Below are 24735 nucleotides of genomic sequence, written 5' to 3' on the forward strand. Positions count from 1 at the left end.
TTTTACTCTCAAACTTTCATTTCACAGGTAATAATTCCAACTATGTTAATATTTAGTGAATAAAAAAATCAGTACATATATAAAATGACAATTTATATTAATTTCCCCTTTAGAGATGAGAAAAGAACCCACTAAATAGTGTGAGGCTAAGATGGAAAGTAGGTTATTATGATTAAGATAATCTGAAATATTTATATTACCCTTCCCATTAAAGAAGAAAGAGAATTTAGAAGTAGGATCAGAAGTTATCAAGAGATTTGAGCATGCTTATTTGCTTTTTTGTTTTGTTTTGAGGGATCATTTAGTAACTAATAAGCAGAGTTGGAAGAAACCATTAGACATCTATTGAAGCTGATCAGGAAGTGATTTCAAGTACAGGTTTAGTCCTTTGGGGAGGCATCTGACTACAGACATGGAACTGTAATGTAGTAGTAAGTTTACATCCTGAAGAAAGGAATCCTTTCTCTGAAAAAAATAACATGTTTAATAATTTTTCTTTTCAAAGTAAGTCATCAAAATGGAATGAACTTCCAAAGCTTTAATCTGCTTTATTAAAATTGTTACTTAAAGCATTATAATTAGAATACTCCTATTTCTCTCTGAAACTGATGTATAAATACAAAGTTTGGATTCCTGAAGTCTTACTACAAGGTTATTCTAAATTATATCATTATTGAAAAGGAGAGGTGACAATAATGTACCTCACTTGGGAAGTCACAATGAAAATACAAATATTTCAAACTAAAATCACTAATCTTTAGGATGTTATGACTATAAAGAATATGAAACTAGAGGGGCATCATAAAAATATGCCATCAATATTGCTGCCCATGGACAAGAACAATAATGATCAGTCACCAGAACAGAAACCCTGACTTAGGCTGTGCCTGTGGGTGCAGCCAGCTCTCCTTCCCTGTGGAATCAGGTTTCCCCTCAGTTCTAGCTCCACACTAGGGTCAACACCAGCACCGCCTGTGAGGGCCACCAGTTGTGCCTCATTGATCATAGCTCTGGCTTCATTAGAGACACAAGCTTGTCTGCACTGGCACTATTTCCTTTTTTCCCATTGTTTATAGTACATTTCTAGCTCCCAAGAGCTAGAATGTCTCAGTGTAGATAAAACAACAGTACATTCAAGTCCTGAGAGAATCCACTGGAATATCTGATTATAGTCCTCTGAAGTTAAAATATCATGAGAGTATGTTTGTCTTATGCAAGGAATTCTATTGCAATATCAAACATTTGCAATGAACTTTTGTAAAATTTCCTTTGATGAAAATCTGAAGTATTTCACGTGAAGAAATAGGTCATGCAGTTCAGGTTTCACCTTCACTCTTCTCTTCACAGATCAAAGACACCTAACCCAGCTATAGCCTGAGAGGGTCGAAAGTAAAATTCATACAATATGCATACTCAGAGCATCACTTAATTGTCATGTAATACATCCATGACAGTAGTATCCAGAGGGCAGGATTGTTGCCATCTCAGCAATACTTTTATTTATTTTAAAAATACATTAATTGGAGACATAGTATGTTCTAGGCATTGTATTTTGAAATAACATACATCCAAAATCCTTGAAACATTTTTCTGAAAAAGACATGAATTAGAAATCAGAGCCAGTTACCATCCACAGAGAGATAATCCTCACTTGCTATCCTTGGAGAATGAATTACTCTGTTTTATTTATTGAAATATAAATAGAATAGTCAAAGTTTGATTATATGTAAATGAACATTGTTATTTAAACCCAGATCACCTGATTACAGAAGGTAAGTATTACTACTGTTTATGTAGTCCTTCAGTTAAGTAGGCATTTCTTATATTACAGTGGTTTAAAAATCTTCATTAGTTCTACTTACAAAAATATATTCTACTTTGGTAATATGTCAATGTTATAAAGAGGTGCAGAAAAAAAAATTCCCCTTTCTCATCTGCAGTACCAGATGGTTGAGCTAAGTAATACCACCATTTAAATGTCCATTCTTCCTTACATGGAACTTATTCTCAAATGAAACTAAAGTGCTATACTGAATCTATCACTTAATCTGTATAATCTACAGTCACAAAAGCTCAGTGCTGGGTTCATCTAGTCTCTAGATATGGACCCATAATTATCAACTATTTGTTCAGCATATCCCTTTTTCTTAAATCAGGAGGCATGAACTATATCAAGGCTTGAACATAATTTAAGAGGTCTAAAGGGCAGAATTTACCCTAAATAGTTGTTTTTCATGGTTTCTTGGGAGAATTGACAATCAATTCTCACTCAGAGTTATAAGCAGCATTTACACTGGAAGCTTCTTCTTTGAGTTTTGAGGCATAACATTAAGTAAACCTCCTGCTCCAGGACTTTTTGAGACATAAAACATTAAATATAGTATTCAATGTTAATTCTCTTGGTGAGGATGCTCATTACAAACAATTTAGTTTCATTTGTCTGTCTCACCTATGAGGCTGACATCTTCAGGCTACATTTTCCTTCTTGTATGAGCTATGTATGTTCAACTCAAGCCCCCCAAAATGACAGTAAACTGAATTTTTTAAAATGGTGGTATATGTATTTGATGGAATGCAATAAAATGTTCTGATCATTTAACAGTGTGGATAAATTTCACAAATATGAAATTAAGTAAAAGAAAAACAAAGCAAAACAAAATAACAAGTGACAAACCAACTCAATTTGGTGTACATGACTGGCAGAACTCAAAGAAAGCATGAGGACTGGAGACCGCATGCTTCCAGGACATTCCCTCCACATGTTCCTTCCAATCGCTGCTATTTTCTCTTTGTCTTTGCTCTTCAGAAAGACTTTTCACACACAGGTGAGACTGTGGACCCTGGTGTGCTGCTAGATTCACAAGAAGGTAAATTTAGGGCAAAGATTTTAACTGATGCTACCTGTGTTGTTGGTCCACCACTATAACCAGGGAGAGTGGAATAGTGTAAATGAGCACATTAAGGTGCACCCAGTGCTGATCATGAGGACTGGCTTCCCAAAGGAAAATTAAGATAAGCAAAATAAGTGGGCTATATGTAAATATAACTACAGTAATTCTATGAAGATTTTTATAAAATAACTTTATGGAAAGTTAAATATTTTATTTTCTGATCTCTTTGGTAAATGCACATATTTGAAACAACAGTTCAATATCCAGTTGTTTATTCTATTTTGTATCCTATGAGACTCTAAATTTCACAAAGAAGAATAAGTATATCAAAAGGTCAAGGAAATTTATTAAGTAGAAGGCTGGTAGGGATAATTTATACATGAAATATGATAAATATTTTTTTTAAATATGTTACTTTTTTTATTTGAAAAAGTATAGTTTCTGTATTCCTCATACAATCATTTACTTCTTTTTTTCTTTTTTTGCGGTGCTGGGGATTGAACCCAGGGCCTTGTGCTTACAAGGCAAGCACTCTACTGACTGAGCTATCTCCCCAGCCCCTATGATAAATATTGTTAAGAACTATGTTCTTATGAAATAATAGGCTGAGAGTGGATTAGAATGGAATACACACACACACATATACATATATATGTGAAATTTTTAATTAAAATTATTCAAGTGCCTATAGGTTTTTAATATTTTAGTAGTGATATTTTTAATTATTATACAATATACATGGTTTTAAAGTGTTAGAAAATTGGGGGATAAGTTTTTACAAAGGAAAACTAGACCCCGACTTGTCTTTTATAGTGTAAATTTTACACTTGTTTAATATATAGATGTCAAAGAGAGTCATAACACATGGAGATAAAATGGTATCTGTTCTTTAGAAAATATCAGTTTGGATAATAAATAAGATCAAATCTAGGGTTCTCCTATTGACTTAAACTTTTCAGTATGTTCTCTAACATGGTCTTTATAAAATTATTGAAAATTAATTATTGAAAATGATCAAATAATTAAATGTAAAGCAGCAGGATGAAAAATCCTCACTTCCTTTCTTCTATAGTCACTGACTTTTCTTCTAAACCTGAAGATTTCTGAATCTCTTTCTCTGAGATATCACACAGAGTTTAGAGCCACTGCTCAGTCTGATCAATTGTCCCAAGAGCAGTAAGATTTGTGGGAGGAGGCACAATTGTCTTAGTCCATAGAAACTAAGAAGTGATTGAGGATAATGACATGGAAAGAAAAAGGAAAAATGGGGGTTCATTGTTTTTCCCCCATGTTTGCATATTTTTTCTATCGTCATCACTACTGGAAATTACATACGGCATGGTAAGGACTTTTCAATATCTGCATAAAACTGGTATTTTCATGACGTGAAGTTTTAGTGATGCAATAATTCCTTACATATTGTCATGTGAGGTAGAGGGTACTGGAATCACTAAAGACATCTATATGTTTGCTTGGAATATTTTTATCTTTGTCTTGTGCCTTCTGAATTTTCACAGAAGATCATGAGTAACATTTCTTCACAAGCTGATGCATGTACAAATTGCATTTTTTTGTCTCCTCAAACACTTTTCATTGCTTTTTGATAAAAGTTTCCAATATGCTGTCTTCCAGGTTTTTGAAATGTATTCATTATTGTTCTATAGCCATCTTACTGTACCTTGGTGCAGCAGAACTTCTAGCCCCTATTTAAATAAAACCCATCATTCATGATCAATCTGTTGTCTTGCATTCTCATCCCCTACACTCTCCAATCTATGGTAATCACAATTCTATTCCAACATCTATGAGGTCAACACCTTCATAGTTGAAATACAGTGAGAGTATAAGATACTTGTCTTTTTTGCCTGACTTATTCCACTTAACGTAATGGTATCCTGACCCGTACATGTTATGTCAAATGAAAGGATTTCATTCATTTTTATGGCTAAATAGTATCCCATTGTATAAATGTACTTCATTTATTTATCCATTTATTGTCCGAAGGACATTTAGATTACTTATATTTCTCAGCTACTATGAGTAGAACTGCCATAAACATGGGAGTACAGATGTGTCTTCAACATACAGATTTCACTCCCATGGAACATATGCTCAGCATTGGGATTGCTGTATCATATGGATGTCTAATAATGTCTTTGTATCTTCTTTATTTCTAAAGGATAGATTTGCTGGGTTCAGTATTCTTGATTAGCAGGTTTTTCTTCACTTCTGTGAAAATCTCATGGCACTCAGTTCTGGTCTATATGTTTACCATTGAGAAGTCTGTCATTAGGTGAACTGGGACATCCTTATGTGTTCTTTCTTTTTTTTTTTTCTGTTGATGCCTGAAAGTCTTTATCTTTCATCTTTGAGAATGGCATTATAATACATAGAGATAAGAACCTGAGGCTTCCAGCCACAACTGCTCAACTAACTTTTCACCCTCAAGCAGAGACTAAACTGTCTCCATATTGTACTGCCTGGCTTCAAGCAGGAATTCAGTGGGTAGTCCTGTGGCCACCAGTGCTGCAGTGCTATACCACACCCTGAAGACACAGCCTGCCAAGGCAACACAGAACTGAGGAGGGACCAAGCCCCTCAGGGCTCTGAGTTGCCTACTGCTGAGGTGGACTCAGGATCGAAGACTTCTGCAACCAGTCACAGGTGATGCAGGCTCCTCTTGAGTCTGTCCCACCAGCACACAGGTCTTGCTCTATTATCTCTGTTCTATTTTTGAGGCCTCTACTTCATACCTAGTGCTGTTCATGATAGTGGTGGACCTGGCATGGACCTGGCACTGAGCTCTACGACAAAGTCCTGTGCCTGCTCTGTGCCCCTGATCCTTAGAGAGTCTTGGTTTCCCCTCTTCTGCTAGAGATTGGAGGAGTCGTGGTACAGAAAGTCTCTTTGCTGCCCAACTAAACACAATTCTGTGGTCTCAGTCTGAGGTTACTGGCATAGGAACAGAGTTGTTGGACTCTTCCAAGCACCAGGATTCCCTGTGGGAAACATCGCCCAGGTTTCAAGTCTAAGTTCTGGGCTTAATTCACTTTCTCTTGTCCAAGAAAGATGCATCTCTCTTCATGCTGGGCTGCTTGAGGTTGGGGAAAGGGCAACTCTTATCTTCCTTCCTCCTTCAATGTTTCTTTTCTTCATCACAGTACAAGCAGGCACTCACCAGGTTCATTGTGTCTTAACAGGCCAGTGTGGTATGTGAATAATGGTTAATGTGGTGTATTTGTGAGGGATAACTGAATAACCACATGATCTGAGTCTTAAACTACATAATCTCTTACCATAATAAATATGCATTAATATTTTATGGCTTCTAAAATTGATCTGCCAGCACAGGGAAAAATTCATCTCCCTAGCATGAGTTTATACAGATGTTGCTTTCAAAAAAAAAATGTAGAGAGAATCTACTGTAGTAATGATGGAAGGAAAACCTGTGACTCAGGGCATTTCACTCACAGTTCTCTGGGGTTCTTGCTAATGAGCTGAGAATTTTGATGTATGAATCTGGAAAGGAGATGCAACTTTGTGGTAATCCTTAAATTCCCCTGTGATGTGTTTAATCCCATCCCTGTACCCATACAGCTAGTAATCCAGTGCAAAAACATCTCTGGTTATACATATATAAATACTCAGTCAACTGAGAAAAGCAAGTCCCATTCTTGTCTGTCTTTTGAAAAGAGGAAATGTGTGGTAATTTATAGGTAACCCTTTAAATTGTAAATTGCAGAGACAAAATTATGAAAATTATTTTAAGTAAAATGATTCTAAAAAAACCCTCTTGTGTCAAATATGACTGAAGAAAAGGGATAGGACAACATCAGAGTATTAGAAGAAAGAATAAAATAAATCTCATCATCTGCTGATGTTTCAAGCACCCTGGGACCATGGGGAACTCTTAGTCTTCTGTGGCTCATCTGTCTCTTATTTCCCCAGGATCAGAGACACACTTTTGGTCCTTTCCATTCTCTTAGGCAGTGGAGAATTCACAGAGCATACCTGAGCAGATGACACCTGCATCTTCTTCATGCGCACAGTTATGCTGTCCCCAGCCCTGAGAAGGGCACTTCCACAGTTGGTCCTCTTCTCCTGTGCATTTCAACTCGTCCAGCCAGATGGGCCCTGATCCCTCCCCAAAGTGTGCATAGTATATCACATCGGAGGCCACTCCACAGCCCAGCTGTCTGCACACCACGTGGGCCTCCCTCAGGTCCCACCTGTCATCACAGACAGTGCCCCAGGAATGCTGGTGAAGGATCTCCACTCTGCCTGCACAGCGACTGCCCCTGTTCACCAGGCGGAGATGTGGGGTCTCTGAGGAGAAAGAATCATGTCAATGGTTGTATTTACAGAGAGTGAGTTTTCATATCCCATGGTGCTCCCTCCTCAGAGTTAAGCATCCAATTTCAGAGTCAGAATTTTCTGGATAAGATATGGAGTCACTAAACTAGGCAGTAACTCAGTCTATTCCTACCAAAACAAGTAGGAAAAATAATTGCATGTCAAAAAACCATAAAATGGAATTAAACTCAACATAATCTAGTTAGTGATGTGAGGTAGGAAGTATTATGTAGTTCCTACCAGAGTTGATCCAGTTTTTGGTAGAGTTCTGCATGGGAGTTGACAAAACAATTCTCGAAAGTTCAGGTTTTCTACCTTGAGTAGTTAAAAGTGTCTTTTTCTGAATGATTTCTAAAAGTCTAAATATAATGGACGAGCATTTGTATTGATTTTGTATAAAGCACACACACTCGAGTGCCAATGGCCTGAGATTAGGAAGGGTCAGTGCACAGGGGATAGAGTAAGAAACTGGGATGAGACCAACAGAAGCCTTAGGTGAGAGCCATGAATCCAGGAGAAATCACAACCATATGGTCATTAAGACTGAAAAATGAATGAACCATGGTTTGCCTCAAACCATTTCACTAATGACTCTAGGCTTCAGAGTTCAGATGAGATATGTAACGTCAAAACTTGACCCGCTTTAGGTAGATTGAACAACCTCCTAAAAAAGGTGATATCAGATATTGACATTGCTCACTCAACTAGGAATCATAGAAAGCTACTTTTTCCCCTTCCAACCAAATTAAATCTGCACTTGGGCTTCTTCTCAGGAGTTGTTATTATTCAAAAATTGGATATTTTGGTAAAGAGGTAAATAGCAGAAAAGAAGTACCTTGGTTGTGACTCTGTGAGTGAAAAAGGTTAGGGAACAAAGGGACAATTGTATTTTGAGAAGGGAAAGAGAGAACTTATAAAGAAGTTGTGAGGAATCAAAACAACATGGAGAAGCAGAAAGGTAGCCCAGAGAAAAGTACAAAGTAATTTAAAACTTCAACTCCAGCTGCAAGCATAAGATAAGCTGGAGAGAGCAGACTGCCTGAATGGTGTCAGCAGACCAGCAATCTTACCTGTGGGAGAAACAAACTACAAGCTGTAGATCAAATCTGGGGAACTGTTCTGAGAATGGTACTCTTGTACACAAGCAAGCTTTAGAGTACTATACTATTCACATTACTCTGCAAGCTCCCTGGGTACTATAACACAGAGCTATCTTAAGTGGCCATTGTTAGGGACTAATCTGCTCTTGGGTTTAGACAGTATGGAGTAATCACAACTTTAGGGCCCTGGGCCACCCTGCCATAGTGATTGGGTGGAAGTTAGTGTTCTACAGTTTCAGATAGGAAGAGTGCCTGACACTAACATGCTGAGTGCATTGAAATGAAAGGGAGTGATGGGAATTGAACCCAGGGGAACTTAAACACTGAACCACATCCCCAACATGTTTTTTTGATTTTATTGAGAGACAGGGCCTTACTGAGTTACTGAGGCTGACTTTGAACTCACAATGGTCCTGCCTCAGCCTCCCAAGCTTCTGGAATTATAGGTGTGCACCACCGTGACTGGCTGGTTTATTTTTATATTGTAGTTACTGCTATTGTTTTTTTCTTTCTGAGTTATGCTGGTGGTGAAATGAAGAACCTTGAACATGTTGGATGTGTGCTTTGCCACTAAGCTATAACTCCAGTCAAACTACAGACATTGCAACTTTCTGAAGCCATCACCCATTCCTGCTGAAGTGTTGGTGGATATTTCCACTTAATAAATAGGGAAGGAAGAAATTCACAGCTGACAAGCCAGCTACAAGTAGACATAACTCCTGCTCCTGGACAATCTCCAGCTTAAGAACACCAGAGAGAAATAATTCAAATGTGGAAAAAGTGCCCCAAAGGACCTCAGCATAGGTTGCCACCATATCCCTTCAGACCAAACACTAAAACAATACTGGAAAAATAACTACAGAGAGAATGCCCTACATACTGTGCTGCCTATGACAACATGCCCGACCTACTAGAAGGACCCCATTTGAATGAGAACAGCAGAGAACAATGTCATGTGCTCTGACACAACACCTGGAGTTTGAAAACCCATTATCACCAGCCAAAGAAGCCACAGAGAAAGCTACAAGGTCCAGTTGGAATAAATCTCAACACGACAGGACACCTACATCCCAAGGCACATCATCAAGAGAAGGCTGCTTGCTAAGAAGACCCTCACATTACAGATTTCTAAGCAGAATCACCAAAGGCCAGGAGGGCAGGAGTGATGTACATACAATCTTGAAAGAAAACAGCTGCCACTTACATGACCATGTTCAGAGAAGTTGTCCTTCAGAATCAAAGGAAAATAGGTCCTTTGAAGATAAAAGGAATTTTGTACCACTGAACCTGCATTGTAGAAGATAATCCCACACACAAAGTGAGGCAAGACAACCTGGCAATGAAAGCATAGGAAAGAATAAATCTCACTAGAAGGGCAGATAAGTGTATGGTGGGGTTAAAATATCAGTGTGGGGAGATCAGGGAATTTTTAAAGTGACATGTTATGGAGATGCCAAGATCACATGTGAGAGAACACTGGAACACTAGAATATGGGGCCAGTGCAGAGTGTCCTTCAGAGATCAGATCACAAATTCAAAGAGACAAGCAGGATAACTTTACACTATAACAGGATTTGGTACCTGTCTAAGATTCAGCAGTCCTTGCCTAGTCTAGCAAAGTCAGGGAAGAGTTGGGTAGTGTAGAAGAGTTGCATAGTTGACTCAACCATTCTTGTCTTTGACAGATGAAGATGAGACCAGGGAGTTGAGTGTAGTTGAGGGGGAGGATTATAATGAGGAATCATGTTGTCTAATCAGGGTACGAAGAACATGTGCAATCATGAGGAGAGTGGGAAACTGAAAAACTGATAAGGTAAAACATTTGGAATCTTCATAAGGATGAAATATCTAGAAAAGGAGCATAAAGACTATGCACTATAGCTGGGCTTGGTGGCTGGGAGGCTGAGGCAGGAGGATCACCAGTTGAAAGCCAGCCTCAGCAAAAGTGAGAGATAAGCAACTCAATGAGACCCTGTTTCTAAATAAAATACAAAATAGGACTGGGGATGTGGCTCAGTGTTCAAGTGCCCCTGAGTTCAATCACCAGTACTTAAAACAAATAAACCAATCAACAAACAAACAAACAAACAAAAATCACAACAAAAGAATATGTGCCATAAGGAGAAGAATAGGCGACAGAGAAGGGAACAATGCAATCAAGATCTCAAGTTTGACAGTGATGGTCAACAGTGTGGCCACACACAGAGATGGGGTGTGAAGGGAATGCTTCAAAGGGAGAACGTCAGGACTGGAGAGGCCAGGATGTTGTCTCAGTTGTGTTCAAGGATGCTGGCAGCACCAGGAACAGGAGACAGAGAGGCCTGGTGAGACTGTTCCGGCAACGTTCCTGCATGAGGGGGAGTGAACAGGCTGAGAAATGACACCAACAAAAGTGTTGGCTGGTGCTGCCTTATGAGGCAAACTTCAAATCTCTGCACAGGGAGAAAAAAAGAAAATAAATTTTTGAAAATGACAAGGGAAAACAGAAATATTCATATTCTAAGAGTAGGATGGATAATCATGAACTTATTGTAATAATTGGCCTGAAAAAATCATCTTGAAAGGGAAACACAGAGCCTCCAAATGATAAGGACATCATTGTTTTCAGAGGACAGCCACTTTACTTTTTTGTTAGGACACGAAACTTAAGAGGACCTTACAGGTCTTAAGAAGAAGATGATAGGCTCCAGTTTCCAACAGGCCCCATGGACTGTTTCCTGGGAGAAGGATGAAGTGGGCATATTAGTTTGCAGTAGGACATGGATAAAGGCACAGAGGAGGTAGGATCAACCAAGATGACTGGGTCTATGAGGAGATGAATTCAAGAAGAAAATAATGGGAGTCCAGGCCCCTCATCTCAGCAATTCCCCATGTGTGCAGAGGAGAAGATGAACACACAGCTTTTCAGCAGGATTGATATTGTGGCCATGCCTTGGAGAGGCCTCATGCTCTTCTTACCCATCCAGGTCATCGTGCATCTCTCTCCCACCCTCCTGCTCTGCTCATGATGGGATTTTATCAGTACTTCAAGGTCACCCATGCTGCTCCAACCTCATTTTTTACACTAACCAAATAAATGTTCTAACCCGACTCCTCTCTAAAGAGCCTAATCTCAAAGTATATATGATTTCTCTTTCTCTCAAAGCACACATTTCCACAGTACCTTCCACTTCTTTGTGACACTTAAATTTATACCTGGTGTGTGTTGTCAGGTTGGAGTGTATACTCCTTGAAGGTAGGGTTAATATTTCCTTTTCATTTCTGTCCTCCTTCCTGGAATTAAGTTTCTACTTATAAGTCACTGGATTATTTACCAACATCAAATGGGCCTGAGAGGTTTTCTGACTATTGTAGATGGATTTCATAGTAAAGAGCCCACTAGTATTGGGTTCCCTAATTTGCCTCTCACCCACTTGCAGGTGCTTACTCCTAACCTCAGTCTCCTCATCTGAAATAAATGATCACCATAATACCTACCAACAGTTGATTGTGAAGATCAAGCTACATTACGTGTGTGTGTGTGTGTGTGTGTGTGTGTGTGCATGAAAACACAGTGACAGCACATAGGAAGCAATACGTATAACTGATGTCCAATCATTCACCTTCTCACTAAGGAAATATAGGTTAATTACTGTAAACCAAGACTGCACTGGTCAAGTGCTTAAAAAGTTTATCAGAGTTCATGTTCCTGTATGCTCAGTTCAGGTTCCCTTGTACTTTTCATGTAAATCATCCCAAGTTTCCTTGTCCTACCTTTGAAACACTATTGGAAGAGGTGGATCAAGGAATCTCAATCCAGTATTTCTTTTGCAGACTCACTTCTACTAATTCATTCTATATGAAGACATAAAATTTCCTAACAACAACCTACAAGAATATGACAGAGATATAGAACTAGACAGTAGGTCACCTGCACACGTGATATGAGCTTCCTCGTTTGAAGAGCAAGATCTTTGTTTCCACAGGTCTGAAGGACACTGCCATAGAGAGGCATCCATGTTCCGACAGTGGATTCCATCTACCCATCTGGGTCTAGAACCTTCCCTTGGAGGAACCAAGAAGTTCAGAGTCCCACTGTCCCCACAGCCAAGCTGTCTACAGATCAAGGACAAGGTCATGGCTTCCATGGGGCTGTGGCAGACACTTCCCCAGGTGTTGTTGTAGAAAACCTCCAGCCACCCAGTGCACTTCTGCTCCTCACTCACCATCCTGAGGGCCAGGAACTCTGAAATGGAAGGAGGAAAACAACACAGTGAGCATTGAACTCTTATATCTGCTTTTCCTTTATTCATAATAGTGTGTGATCATTGGTGACTATACTGAGGAAGTGCTCACTAGGGGGAAGACTGGAAGTTTTTTCCCTTTAACAGATTTTGCTAATTTGTACCTCTCCTGTTTCTACACAAGGTGATAGTAGTAAATGACCAGGCAGGAACGCTCACCTGGGAGCTCTGCAGGAAAAGAACTCTGTATCTATTATCTGATTAAACATTTGACAGACTTTGAAAAACGAGGTGGACAATGATGTGGCAGAATAGTGGAGATCCAAATATGTCCATTTCCTTATCCTGGGAGTCTGTGAATATGTTACCTCATATAGCAAAGGGAAAAGGAAAGGCTCCTGAGGTTTTCAAGATGTCACAGTAGAGGAGGTTGCTTTCCTGGCTACTTCATGGGGTGAAACCAAGAAAGCAGAAAGGCAGCTTCTCAGCAAAGTGGGTGAATGAAAAAAAAAAGATGTGGATTTATTGGGAGTTAATACTGGACATTCAAAGGAAATTGGGAACTCATGACTTTGGATATAATAAAATAAGGAGGAAACCCCAAGCACCGCAGCTCCTGCTATAGATGGAGGCACCATCCAGAACAGTCCCTCCACAAGAAAGTGGAAGCACAAGGGAGTGAAAGAACCCGCATTTTTAGGAGGTCTGAAGCCCAGCTGGGTACAAAGAGTTTAGAGAGCAAAGACATGGACTAAATTGAAAGGTGCATGAACAATATCCTTGGGTGGGAAAGAAACCCCTCTTTCTCCCAGCTGTATGCAGGGGACAGAGGATGGATGGAATCATTTTGCAGTTGAGGCTTGGGGGCCAGCGACTGTAAAGCGACTGTCAAACCCAAGTTTGGCCTGGTAAAGTCACACAGCTTGACATAGAGTGTGCCAAGTGACTAGGAGAAAATGAAATGTGGAGGGAGGTTTACACAGGGGCCTTGTGGTCATGGAAACCCATCTGGCTCTCTCCTTGCCTCCAATCTGGCTGCTTGCAGGACAAATTGAGAGGGCAGGAATTTGAAAGGGCTTGTGGTGGGGCAGACTGATTTTGGAGACTCAACCAAGACCAGGAGATGTGGGGTTCACAGGTGATGTAATGGACTAAGAGTTGGTTCCTCCAGCACATGAGTAGAACCCAGGGGAGATCCTTGGGGTATAGTCTTCCAGTTGTGAACTGGCAATTATTGGGGCCTGGAGGTGCATTTATTTAAAATCCCCATTCACTGAAGAACCTGGATGGTACTTAAATCTAAACCCTGTCCGCAGGAGTTCTGCCTCTGGCATTCTAACAAGCCCACCATGAGGGTGGAGCAAGCACCATGCTCCAGACAACCTGATATGAAACTACTGAGAAAGGAAGCTGAGAATCTTTTGAACTCCAATGGAAATAATTCTTTAACTCTCCATCAAGATCTTTTTATTCTTTTCTTTTCTCTATCTAATTGTGACTGTAATATTTCTTTGACATTTACACATATTCACATTTGTTTTCTTTTCTCATTTCTAGCATTTTCAATGCCAGTAATTTTTTATTGATCAGCTTTTTGAGAACTAAGATTTTTGATTAGTATATTTCAGTTTTGTTTTTTATTTTTTTAATTAAAATATTTACTTTAAATATATTATTTCCCTCACTTATCTGTTTCCCTTGAATCTCTTTTGCTCTTTTTTTCTGCAAACAGCCAGTCTCTGCTGTTGTCTTTTTCACTGTCCCTTTAATTTTTAACTTCTAAGTTTTGTCTTCCTCCTTCATAATCATCACATCTTACATCACTTCTATTCTCTCCATGTCCACCATTTAAAATATAAACCATATTTCAAATTTAGTGTTTGTATTGTAGGCAGTAACTGATCATATGCTTTCTGTTAATTGTGTCAACATCATAGACCTCATAGCAGAAACTATTTGGTTACATGATGTATATCATTTGCATTGGTTGTTTTTATTTGTCTCCCTCTAGATAGTGAGGTACTGGAAACCTTCAGGGGCTATAAGTCCACAGGATAGAATCTCTACTGCCTCAGATATACACAGATAGATGGGTAAATACACAGCCAACATGAAAAAAACAGTGGAAAAATCACCCATGTAAATCAAGATACTCCAATAACAGAATCCACCAACATCACGGTGGAAGAAATGTCAGGGAAGGAGTTTAGAATGTACATAATCAAACTGATCTGCAAAGTAAAGGACAGCAAGGAGTAACATTGATCCAATGATCTTCCATTCTTTACCTCCCCCCACAACTTGTATGTTAGCATCCTCATATCAGAGAAAACATTTGACCTTTGATTTTTGGGGATTGGCTTATTTTGCTTAGCACAATGGTCTCCAGATCCATTTTCTGGCAAATGTCATAAAGTCATTATTTTTATGACTGAGCAATATTCCATTGTGTATATATACACCACATTTTCTTTATCCATTCATCTGTTAAAGGGCAACAAGTTTGGTTTCATAGCTTAACTATTGTGAATTGAGCTGCTATATACATTGACATGGGGCTATATCACTGTAGTAGGAGATTTTAAGTCCTTTAGGTAGATACTGAGCAGTGGGATAAGTGGGTGATATGGTGGTTCCATTTCAAGTTTTCGGAGGAATCTCCATACTGCTTTTGAAAGTGGTTCCACAAATTTTCAGTCTCCTCAGCGAGGTGTGAATGTACCCTTTCCCCATCTCCTTAACAGCATTTATTGTTGCTTGTGTCTTGATTGTTGCCATTCTGACTGGAGTGAGATGAACTCTCAGTGTAGTTCTAAGTTTCCTTTCTACAACTGCTAAAGATGTTGAACATTTTATCATATATTTGTTGCCCATTTGTTTTCTTCTCTGAAGTATTTGTCCAATTCTTTGGCCAGTTTTGATTGGGTTATTTTTTGTTTGATTGTTTTCCTGGTGTTAAGGTTTTTGAGTTTCTTATATCTCCTGGAGATTAATGCTCTACCTCAGGTGTAGGTGGCAAGGCTTTTCTCCCATTCTGGAGGCTCTCTCTTCCTGCTCTTGATGGTTTCCTTTGCTGTGAAAAAGCTTTTCAGTTTGATTCCATCCTATTCATCAATTCTTGATTTTAGTCCTTGCACTTTAATGGTCTTGTAGAGGAAGAAGTTTCCTAAGCCAACGGGATGGAGTGTTGGGCCTATCTTTTATTCCAGTAGATGTAGGATTTCTGTTCTATATCCTGGGTCTTGATCCACTGCGTTTTATGCAGGGCAAGGGTTAGGGTTAAATTTCATTCTGCTACATATGGATTTTCAATTTTCCCAGCACCATTTGTTGAAAACGTGTACTTTTCTCTAACGTATGTTTATAGAGCCTTTGCTTAGTGTGAGATAACTATATTTATATGAGTTTGTGTCTTTGTCTTCTATTGTGTGCCATTGGTCTTCATGTCTGTCTTGGTATCATTATCTTGCTGTTTTTGTTACTGTAGCTCTCTAGTATAATTTAAGGTCTAGGTCTGGCATTGTGATACTTCCAGTTTTACTTTTCTCACTAATAATTGAAAAGTATACAACTCTCGCTGGCCTTGATCAGAGGGAGATGTGGCTATGGAAGAATGGTCGGAGAATTGAAATGACATTGGTTTGAAGAAGGAAGGGACCATGAGACAAGAAATTCGGGCAACTTCTAGTAAGCTGAAAAGCCAAGGAAATGAGTCTTCCCAGAGCCTCAGCTGGATGCAGTCCATTGACACCTGGTTTATGACCCAGTCATATCACACTGAGATTTCTAACCTACACTGTAAGAGGATAAATTTGTGTTGTTTTGTGTCACTTGCTCTATAGTAATTTGTTATAGCAGAAATAGGAAACATTTGGGGTCTACTCTTGTCCACAGAGGTAAGTGAAGGGTAACTGCTACCTTAAATGAACCCTGTAGAGAATGTTTGTGTCAGGAAATAGGACTGAGAATGAAGGAGCAGAAGCCCACCTGCTGCAGCAGGAAATGGAATCACCTCATCTTCTCCTCTGCTGGAGGGACAGGTTCTGTGTGGGGCCTCCTCCCACTTCTGTCTATAACACCCAGACCCAGCCATAGGGTTCAGACACCATCCTGCAGAACCTCCCATGCCCTCCCAACTTGTGCACAGTGTGCACCACAGACCTGAGCAGATGACCCCCGCATCCTCCTTGTGCCTGCAGTTGTGCTGCCCCCAGCCCTGGGAAGGGCACTGCCACACGTGGGCCTCCTCTCCTGTGCAGTTCAGCTCATCCAGCCAGATGGGCCCTGATCCCTCTCCAAAGTGAGCAGAGAAGGTGGCCTCCAGGGCCACTCCACAGCCCAGCTGTCTGCACACCACGTGGGCGTCACTCAGGTCCCAGTTGTCATCACAGATGGAGCCCCAGGAGCCCTGCTGCAGAATCTCCACTCTCCCTGCACAGCGACCACCACCATCCACCAGGCGGAGCTCTCTGCTGTCTGGGGAGAGACAGGGTCATGTCAGTGGGCGTTTACACAGGGAAGGAGAAGGGTCTTGTGCTGGGGCCTTGCTCACCTGAGCAGGTGGCAGTGTGTCCCTCTGAGGCTGCAGAGCCTGCTGGGTCAGACCAGGAGTCGTTGCACTGGGGCAGCAGCTGGGTCTGGTTTCCTACAGAAGGGGTTAGAGAAAGGGAACTCAGTTAAAGTACATCGCCATCTAGTGAAGGCCTCTGAAAGCTGTAGGACATGAGCAGTAATTTCCTATCTCCAGAGCTGATCTTCTGATGAAGATTTCTGCTTCTGACTCTGACTGGATTTTCTGTTTTAAGTCAAGAACCAGGAGTGACTTTATGAAAGTGGGAATATATCAGTGCTGCTTGAGAGAACTGTGCAGCAAGATTCTTGGAGTAAAGTTCAGAGAAAATTAAAAACTGTTATCAGTTTTGTTCCCCTGGAGGCATTACTCATTGAGAAGAAGAAGGTGAGACTCTGAAAATCTCAGTATATTTTTCAAAAAGAAGGAATTCTTTTTAAGCTACCAGAAAACTTGTTTCATATTGTATGAACTAAAAGAAATTTTGTCATAGGTATTAGTGTCCAGTTTCTCAAAACTTCATATTGTTTTTGTATAAGTTGATATGCCCTGAATACAGTGCATGAAAAAGGCAAAAGAAAGTACTTTCTGAAGGTTTTGTATGATTTTTCATATTCAATGTCTATTGATAAAAAATACCACATTAAATAGAATTTAGATAGATAATAAAGAAGAAAAAGGAGAAAAAAGGGGAAGATTTTCACATAATTAATATTGATGTTTCCTCACAGGTAATTTAAATAATTGTGATACAATGTTGTATTAAATGACATGATATGCATCTTGGTACAGAACTGATAACAAAATCCAATAAAAATTTGAGAGTTACAAAGTAAATAGTCAAAATAAGTTGTCAGGGGATGAGCCTACCAACACATTTGATTAGCACAAAATAGAAATAATAAGTGGAAAACATGGGAAAATACATAGTAAAGCACAGAAATACAGAAGGATAGAAAATATAAATATGTACCTAAGAGACATGGTGAGAGAATCTAAGATTCCTATATACTCTATCCCTTTTAGATATTTAAGGTCACAATTGGTAGTCCTATAGCATAAATTAGAAAATACATATAGTGGGATATTTAATACACATGCAGTGTTTTAAACTATCCACAGAATCTGTGACACTCTTTCCATTGACCTGAAGAGTTCATTACTTCTTCCCTTGAATCTCAGCTGATGGTGGAGTGTTGTCTGTAAGCAACAGAATGCAGTGAATCCAGCATGGCTTGACTAACCAACCTAGCCAAGAAAGTCATGTCTTTTTCCTTTGACATATTTGGACATTTGCTTTACTCTGTAGAGACTATCATTTGGGAGAGTGCATTTGTGGGTGTTTCTGCCAGCAGCCCCAGGTGTTCTTCAAGCTACCAGTCATGTTAATGGACTATACTGGAATTGCATCTTGATCAAGTATTCAAGTGACCTCAGCTCCAGGTGACATCTAAGTGTAACTTCATGAGAGACTCCAAGAGGCGACTGCCAAGAGCCCTTCCCAATTTATGAGTCAGAAAATATGAGAAAAATTAAATGTATTTTTTATTAAAAAATTTGGGGGGAAAATGTATTATGCAGCGATAGCATCCAGGGCAAATACACATATAGTAATTCTACATTCCCATGCTTATTGTGGAACTATTTAGAAAAGTAATGGTATGGAACCAACCCAGGTGCCCACTGAAAGAATTAAGAAGTAAAAGGTGTTATAGACCTAGGCATAAATAAGAATGAAGTCCTGGCTGGTTTTCAAGATGGTGGCCTAGAGGGTGGCTGCATTTCATGTTGCTCCAGGACTCAGGATTCAAAAGAGGAGAAATTGAGAGACTTGGGACCAACTCAAAGCAGCCGGGTGAGTCTCTCCCATTGGGGAGGCGTCCCGGATGGGGCGGTAGTCCCTGAATGCAGGGAACTTTGTGAAGTAGAGCTGCCGGCGAGACGCCCCTCCCCCCGCTGGAGCAGTGAACTCGGACAACTGGGAGCATCGGAGAGGAGGCCGTTCAGCACAGCGCTGGGACTCGGAGCCACCACTGGGGCTCCGGAGGCTGCCTAGGGGAGGAGTGGCGAGGAGAGCTGTGTGGACTCAGGACACTGGGGCCTGCCCTGAGGAGGAGGAGGAGGAACGTGGCCACTTGGATTCGGAGTGACTGCACCAGAGCTACAGGCAGTTGCCAGATGAGGGGCTGCGTGGCGAGCTGTTTGGACTCAGACCACTTCTGAACACCGGGGCCTGCCCGGAGGAGTAGGAGGAGAAGGAGGAGGAGCGTGGCAGGGCGTTTGGACTCCCAGTGACTGCATGGGAGCTCCAGGCGGCTGCTCAGAGGAGAAGGTGAGTGGTGAGTTGTTTGGACTTAAAGCAACCGCTCCTGAACACAGGGGGGCAGCCTGGAGGAGAAGCACGGTGGGTCACTTGGTCTCCAGTGGCCGCACCAGAGCTCCGGGCTGCTGCCCAGAGGATGCGTGCAGCGGGTCATGTGGATTCAGAGCCACTCACAGTGACCGCTCCTGAACACCTGGGGGGTTACCTGGAGGAGGAGGAGGAACAGAGAGAGTCATTTTGACTCGGAGTGATTGATTGCCCTGGGCTACAGGTGGTTGGTGGGAGGAGGAGGTACGCAGTGAGTTGCTTGGACTCCTAGTGACCGCACCGGACTACTGGGCGGCTGTCTGGAGGAAGAGGCGTGTGGCGGGTCTCTGGGACTCAGAGCGATTGTAAGGGGCCCCAGGTGGCTGCTCAGAGGAGGGGCTGCATATCCAGGCAATTAGGTGCAGAGCAGGGTCCCAGGATCTAGGAGGCTTCTTGGTAGAAGAGCCGCACAGAGACAGGCTTAGGGGCGGAGCGAAGGTTCCAGGCCTGCGGGCAGATTCTCTGAGGAGGGGCAGCCTAAGGAGATTCATCTGCGAAGGGTGAGGCTCCCAGGCCCAGGAGGTAGGGCTGGGCCCCTGGGAACTTTGCAGAGGAAGGCAGCCCAGCCCAGGCGGTAGCTGTAAATTGAGGGGAACCTCTAGGAGGGAACTGACCAGCGAGACTTCCCCACTGGGTGAGTCTTCCCTGCCGGGTGAGATTTCCCCACAAGGACGGTAAAAACAGAGACACAGGCCCAAACAGGCCTTGCCTCAGCCCGCAGCCTAGTTCCCCTTTGGATGACGATTGGTCAACAAGTGGAGGCACCTCTGCCCACTAGCAGGGAATATACCCCACCTTAGGCCACCACTCCTAGAGAGGCAGATTCCTTGTGGAGCACCGCATTATCAACTTTCTCCAAGACTTCAGCCTACTGAAGGCTAAGAGGGGATATATATAGAAATCTTCAGGGACATTGTAAGTCAATAAAGGAAATCTGCAATATCTCAGCGGTCCACTGATACCTGAACAATATGAGAAAACAAGGAAAGAAAATGCTGCAAACAAATCTAGATGTTACAACAATAAAACCCAATGACAGCATGGCAGAAGAAATGACAGAAAAGGAGTTCAGATTGTACATAATTAAAATGATCAGAGAAGCAAATGATGAGATGAAAGAGCAAATGCAGGCATTGAATGATTGCACCAATGGACAGTTAAAAGAGCAAATACAGGAAGCAAAAGATCATTTCAATAAAGAGTTAGAGATATTGAAAAAAAAACCAAACAGGAATCCTTGACATGAAGGAAACAATAAACCAAATTAAGAACTCCATAGAAAGCATATCCAATAGGATAGAACACCTGGAAGACAGAACCTCAGATATCAAAGACAAAATATTTAACCTTGAAAACAAAGTTGAACAAACAGAGAAGATGGTAAGAAATCATGAACAGAATCTACAAGAACTATGGGATATCATGAAAAGGCCAAATTTAAGAATTATTGGGATTGAGGAAGGCTTAGAGAAACAAACCAAAGGAATGAACAATTTATTCAACGAAATAATATCAGAAAATTTCCCAAATCTGAAGAATGAAATGGAAAATCAAGTTCAAGAGGATTATAGGACTCCAAATACACAAAATTACAACAGACCCACACCAAGGCACATTATAATGAAAATGCCTAACATACAAAATAAAGACAGAATTTTAAAGGCTGTGAGAGAAAAGAACCAAATTACATTCAGGGGGAAACCAATATGGATATCAGCAGATTTTTCAATCCAGACCCTAAAAGCTAGAAGGGCCTGGAACAACATTTTTCAAGCCCTGAAAGAAAATAGATGCCAACCAAGAATCTTATACCCAGCAAAACTTACCTTCAAATTTGACGATGAAATAAAATCCTTCCATGATAAACAAAAGCTAAAAGAATTTACAAAAAGGAAGCCAACATTACAGAACATTCTCAGCAAAATATTCCATGAGGAAGAGATGAAAAACAAAGAAGCAAATCAGCAAAGGGAGGAATTATCCTAAAGGAATTGTCAAATAAAGGACGAGCCAAGTTGTGTCAAACAAATAAATAAATAAAATTTAAAAAATGAACCATATGACCGGGAAACCAAATCATATCTCAATAATAACCCTGAATGTTAATGGCCTGAATTCATCAATCAAAAGACATAGACTGGCAGATTGGATTAAAAAGAAAGATCCAACAATATGTTGCCTGCAAGAGACTCACCTCATAGAAAAAGATACCCATAGACTAAAGGTGAAAGGATGGGGAAAAACATACCATGCACATGGACTCAGCAAAAAAGCTGGAGTATCCATCCTTATTTCAAATAATGTGGACTTCAAGCCAAAGTTAGTCAGAAGGGATAAAGAAGGTCATTTCATACTGCTTAAGGGAAGCATAAATCAGCAAGATATAACAATCCTAAACATCTATGCCCCAAACAGTGGCTCATCCATGTATGTCAAACAAATCCTTCTCAATTTCAGAAACCAAATACACCATAACACAATAATACTAGGTGATTTTAACACGCCTCTCTCACCACTGGACAGATCTTCCAGACAAAAATTGAACAAAGAAACCATAGATCTGAATAACACAATCAATAATTTAGACTTAACTGACATTTATAGAATATACAATCCAACCAAGAGCGAATACACTTTCTTCTCAGCCGCACATGGATCCTTCTCTAAAATAGACCATATATTAGGCCACAAAGCTAATGTTAGCAAATACAAGAAGATAGAGACACTACCATGTATTCTATCAGAACATAATGGATTGAAGTTAGAAATAAATGAAAGAGTAAAACACAGAAACTATTCCAGCATCTGGAGATTAAACAATAAGCTATTATATGATGAATGGATAACAGAAGATATTAGGAAGGAAATTAAAAAATTCTTAGAGGTAAATGAGAACAAAGAAACATCATATCAAAATCTCTGGGACACTATGAAACCAGTACTTAGAGGGAAATTTATTTCATGGAGCGCATTTAATAAAAGAAGTAAAACTCAACAAATAAACGACCTAACACTACAGCTCAAAGCCCTAGAAAAAGAAGAATAGACCAGCACCAAAAGTAGTAGAAGACAGGAAATAGTTAAACTCAGAGCTGAAATCAATGAAATTGAAACAAAAGAAACAATACAAAAAATTGACAAAATAAATAGCTGGTTCTTTGAAAAAATAAACAAAATTGATAAACCTTTAGCCACCCTAACAAAGAGAAGATGAGAGAAAACCCAAATCACTAAAATTCGGAATGAACAAGGAAATATCACAACAGACAGGATTGAAATACAAAACATAATTAGAAGCTATTTTGAAAATCTATACTCCAACAAAACAGAAAACCTCGAAGACATCAACAGGTTTCTAGAGACATATGAATTGCCTAAACTGAACGAGGAGGACATACACAATTTAAATAGACCAATTTCAAGTACTGAAATAGAAGAAGTCATCAAAAGCCTACCAACAAAGAAAAGTCCAGGACCAGATGGGTTCTCAGCCGAGTTCTACAAAACCTTTAAAGAAGAGCTCATTCCAATACTTCTCAAAGTATTCCATAAAATAGAAGAGGAGGGAACCCTCCCAAACTCCTTCTATGAAGCCAATATCACCCTGATACCTAAACCAGACAGAGACTCATCAAGGAAAGAAAATTTCAGACCAATATCCTCAATGAACATTGACGCAAAAATTCTCAACAAAATTTTAGCAAATCGCATACAAAAACATATTAAAAAGATAGTGCACCATGATCAAGTGGGTTTCCTCCCAGGGATGCAAGGTTGGTTCAACATCAGGAAATCAATAAATGTCATTCACCATATCAATTGACTTAAAGTCAAGAATCACATGATTATTTCAATAGATGCAGAAAAAGCATTTGATAAAATATAGCATCCCTTCATGCTCAAAACACTAGAAAAAATAGGGATTGTGGGAACATTCCTTAACATTGTAAAGGCCATTTATGCTAAGCCCATGGCTAATATCATTCTAAATGGTGAAAAACTGAAAGCATTCCCCCTAAAAACTGGATCAAGGCAGGGATGCCCTCTTTCACCACTTCTATTCAACATCGTTCTTGAGACTCTAGCCAGAGCAATTAGACAAACCAAAGAAATTAAAGGGATACGAATTGGAAAAGAAGAACTCAAACTATCCCTGTTCACTGATGACATGATTATATATTTAGAGGAACCTGGAAATTCCACCAAAAAACTCTTAGAACTCATAAGTGAATTCAGTAAAGTAGCAGGTTACAAGATCAATGCTCATAAATCCAATGCATTTTTATACATAAGTGATGAATCTTCAGAAAGAGAAATTAGGAAAACTACCCCATTCACAATAGCATCAAGAAAAATAAAATACTTGGGAATCAATCTCACAAAAGAGGTGAAAGACCTCTACAATGAGAACTACAGAACACTAAAGAAAGAAATTAAAGAACACCTTAGAAGATGGAAAGATCTTCCATGTTCTTGGATAGGCAGACTTAATATTGTCAAAATGGCCATACTACCTAAAGTGCTATACAAATTCAATGCAATTCCAATTAAAATGCCAATGACGTACCTTACAGAAATAGAGCAAGCAATTATGAAATTCATCTGGAAGAATAAGAAACCCAGAATAGCTAAAGCAATCCTTAGCAGGAAGAGTGAAACAGGGGGTATTGCAATACCAGATCTTCAACTCTACTACAAAGCAATAGTAACAAAAACGGCATGGTATTGGTACCAAAATAGAAAGGTAGATCAATGGTACAGAATAGAGGACACGGACACAAACCCAAATAAATACAATTTTCTCATACTAGACAAAGGGGCCAAAAATATGCAATGGAGAAAAGATAGCCTCTTCAACAAATGGTGCTGGGAGAATTGGAAATCCATATGCAACAGAATGGAACTAAACCTCTATCTCTCACCATGCATGAAACTTAACTCAAAATGGATTAAGGACCTTGGAATCAGACCAGAGACCCTGCAGATTATAGAAGAAAAAGTAGTCCAGATCTTCAACATGTCGGCTTAGGACCAGATTTCCTTAACAGGACTCCCATAGCACAAGAAATAAAAGCAAGAATCAATAACTGGGATAGATTCAAACTAAAAAGCTTCTCTCAGCAAAGGAAACTATCAGCAATGTGAAGAAAGAGCCTACAGAGTGGGAGAATATCTTTGCCAATCATAC

The 24735-nt window shown here is 40.0% G+C and overlaps 1 protein-coding gene across 1 annotated transcript in view; it reads right to left on the reverse strand.

The window, feature by feature from the left end:
- The window catches only part of LOC306661051 (antigen WC1.1-like), a gene marked incomplete at its 3' end in the record, with an annotated part of 301199 nt that overhangs the window by 226813 nt on the left and 49651 nt on the right, over nucleotides 1–24735 (reverse strand). The window contains 3 exon segments of the mRNA XM_079139880.1: nucleotides 12255–12569; nucleotides 16729–17043; nucleotides 17120–17212. Coding sequence (XP_078996006.1) covers nucleotides 12255–12569; nucleotides 16729–17043; nucleotides 17120–17212 — 723 coding nt within the window.

Source organism: Sciurus vulgaris (assembly GCF_902686455.1).
Source record: "Sciurus vulgaris genome assembly, chromosome: 5".
NCBI lineage: Eukaryota > Metazoa > Chordata > Mammalia > Rodentia > Sciuridae > Sciurus > Sciurus vulgaris.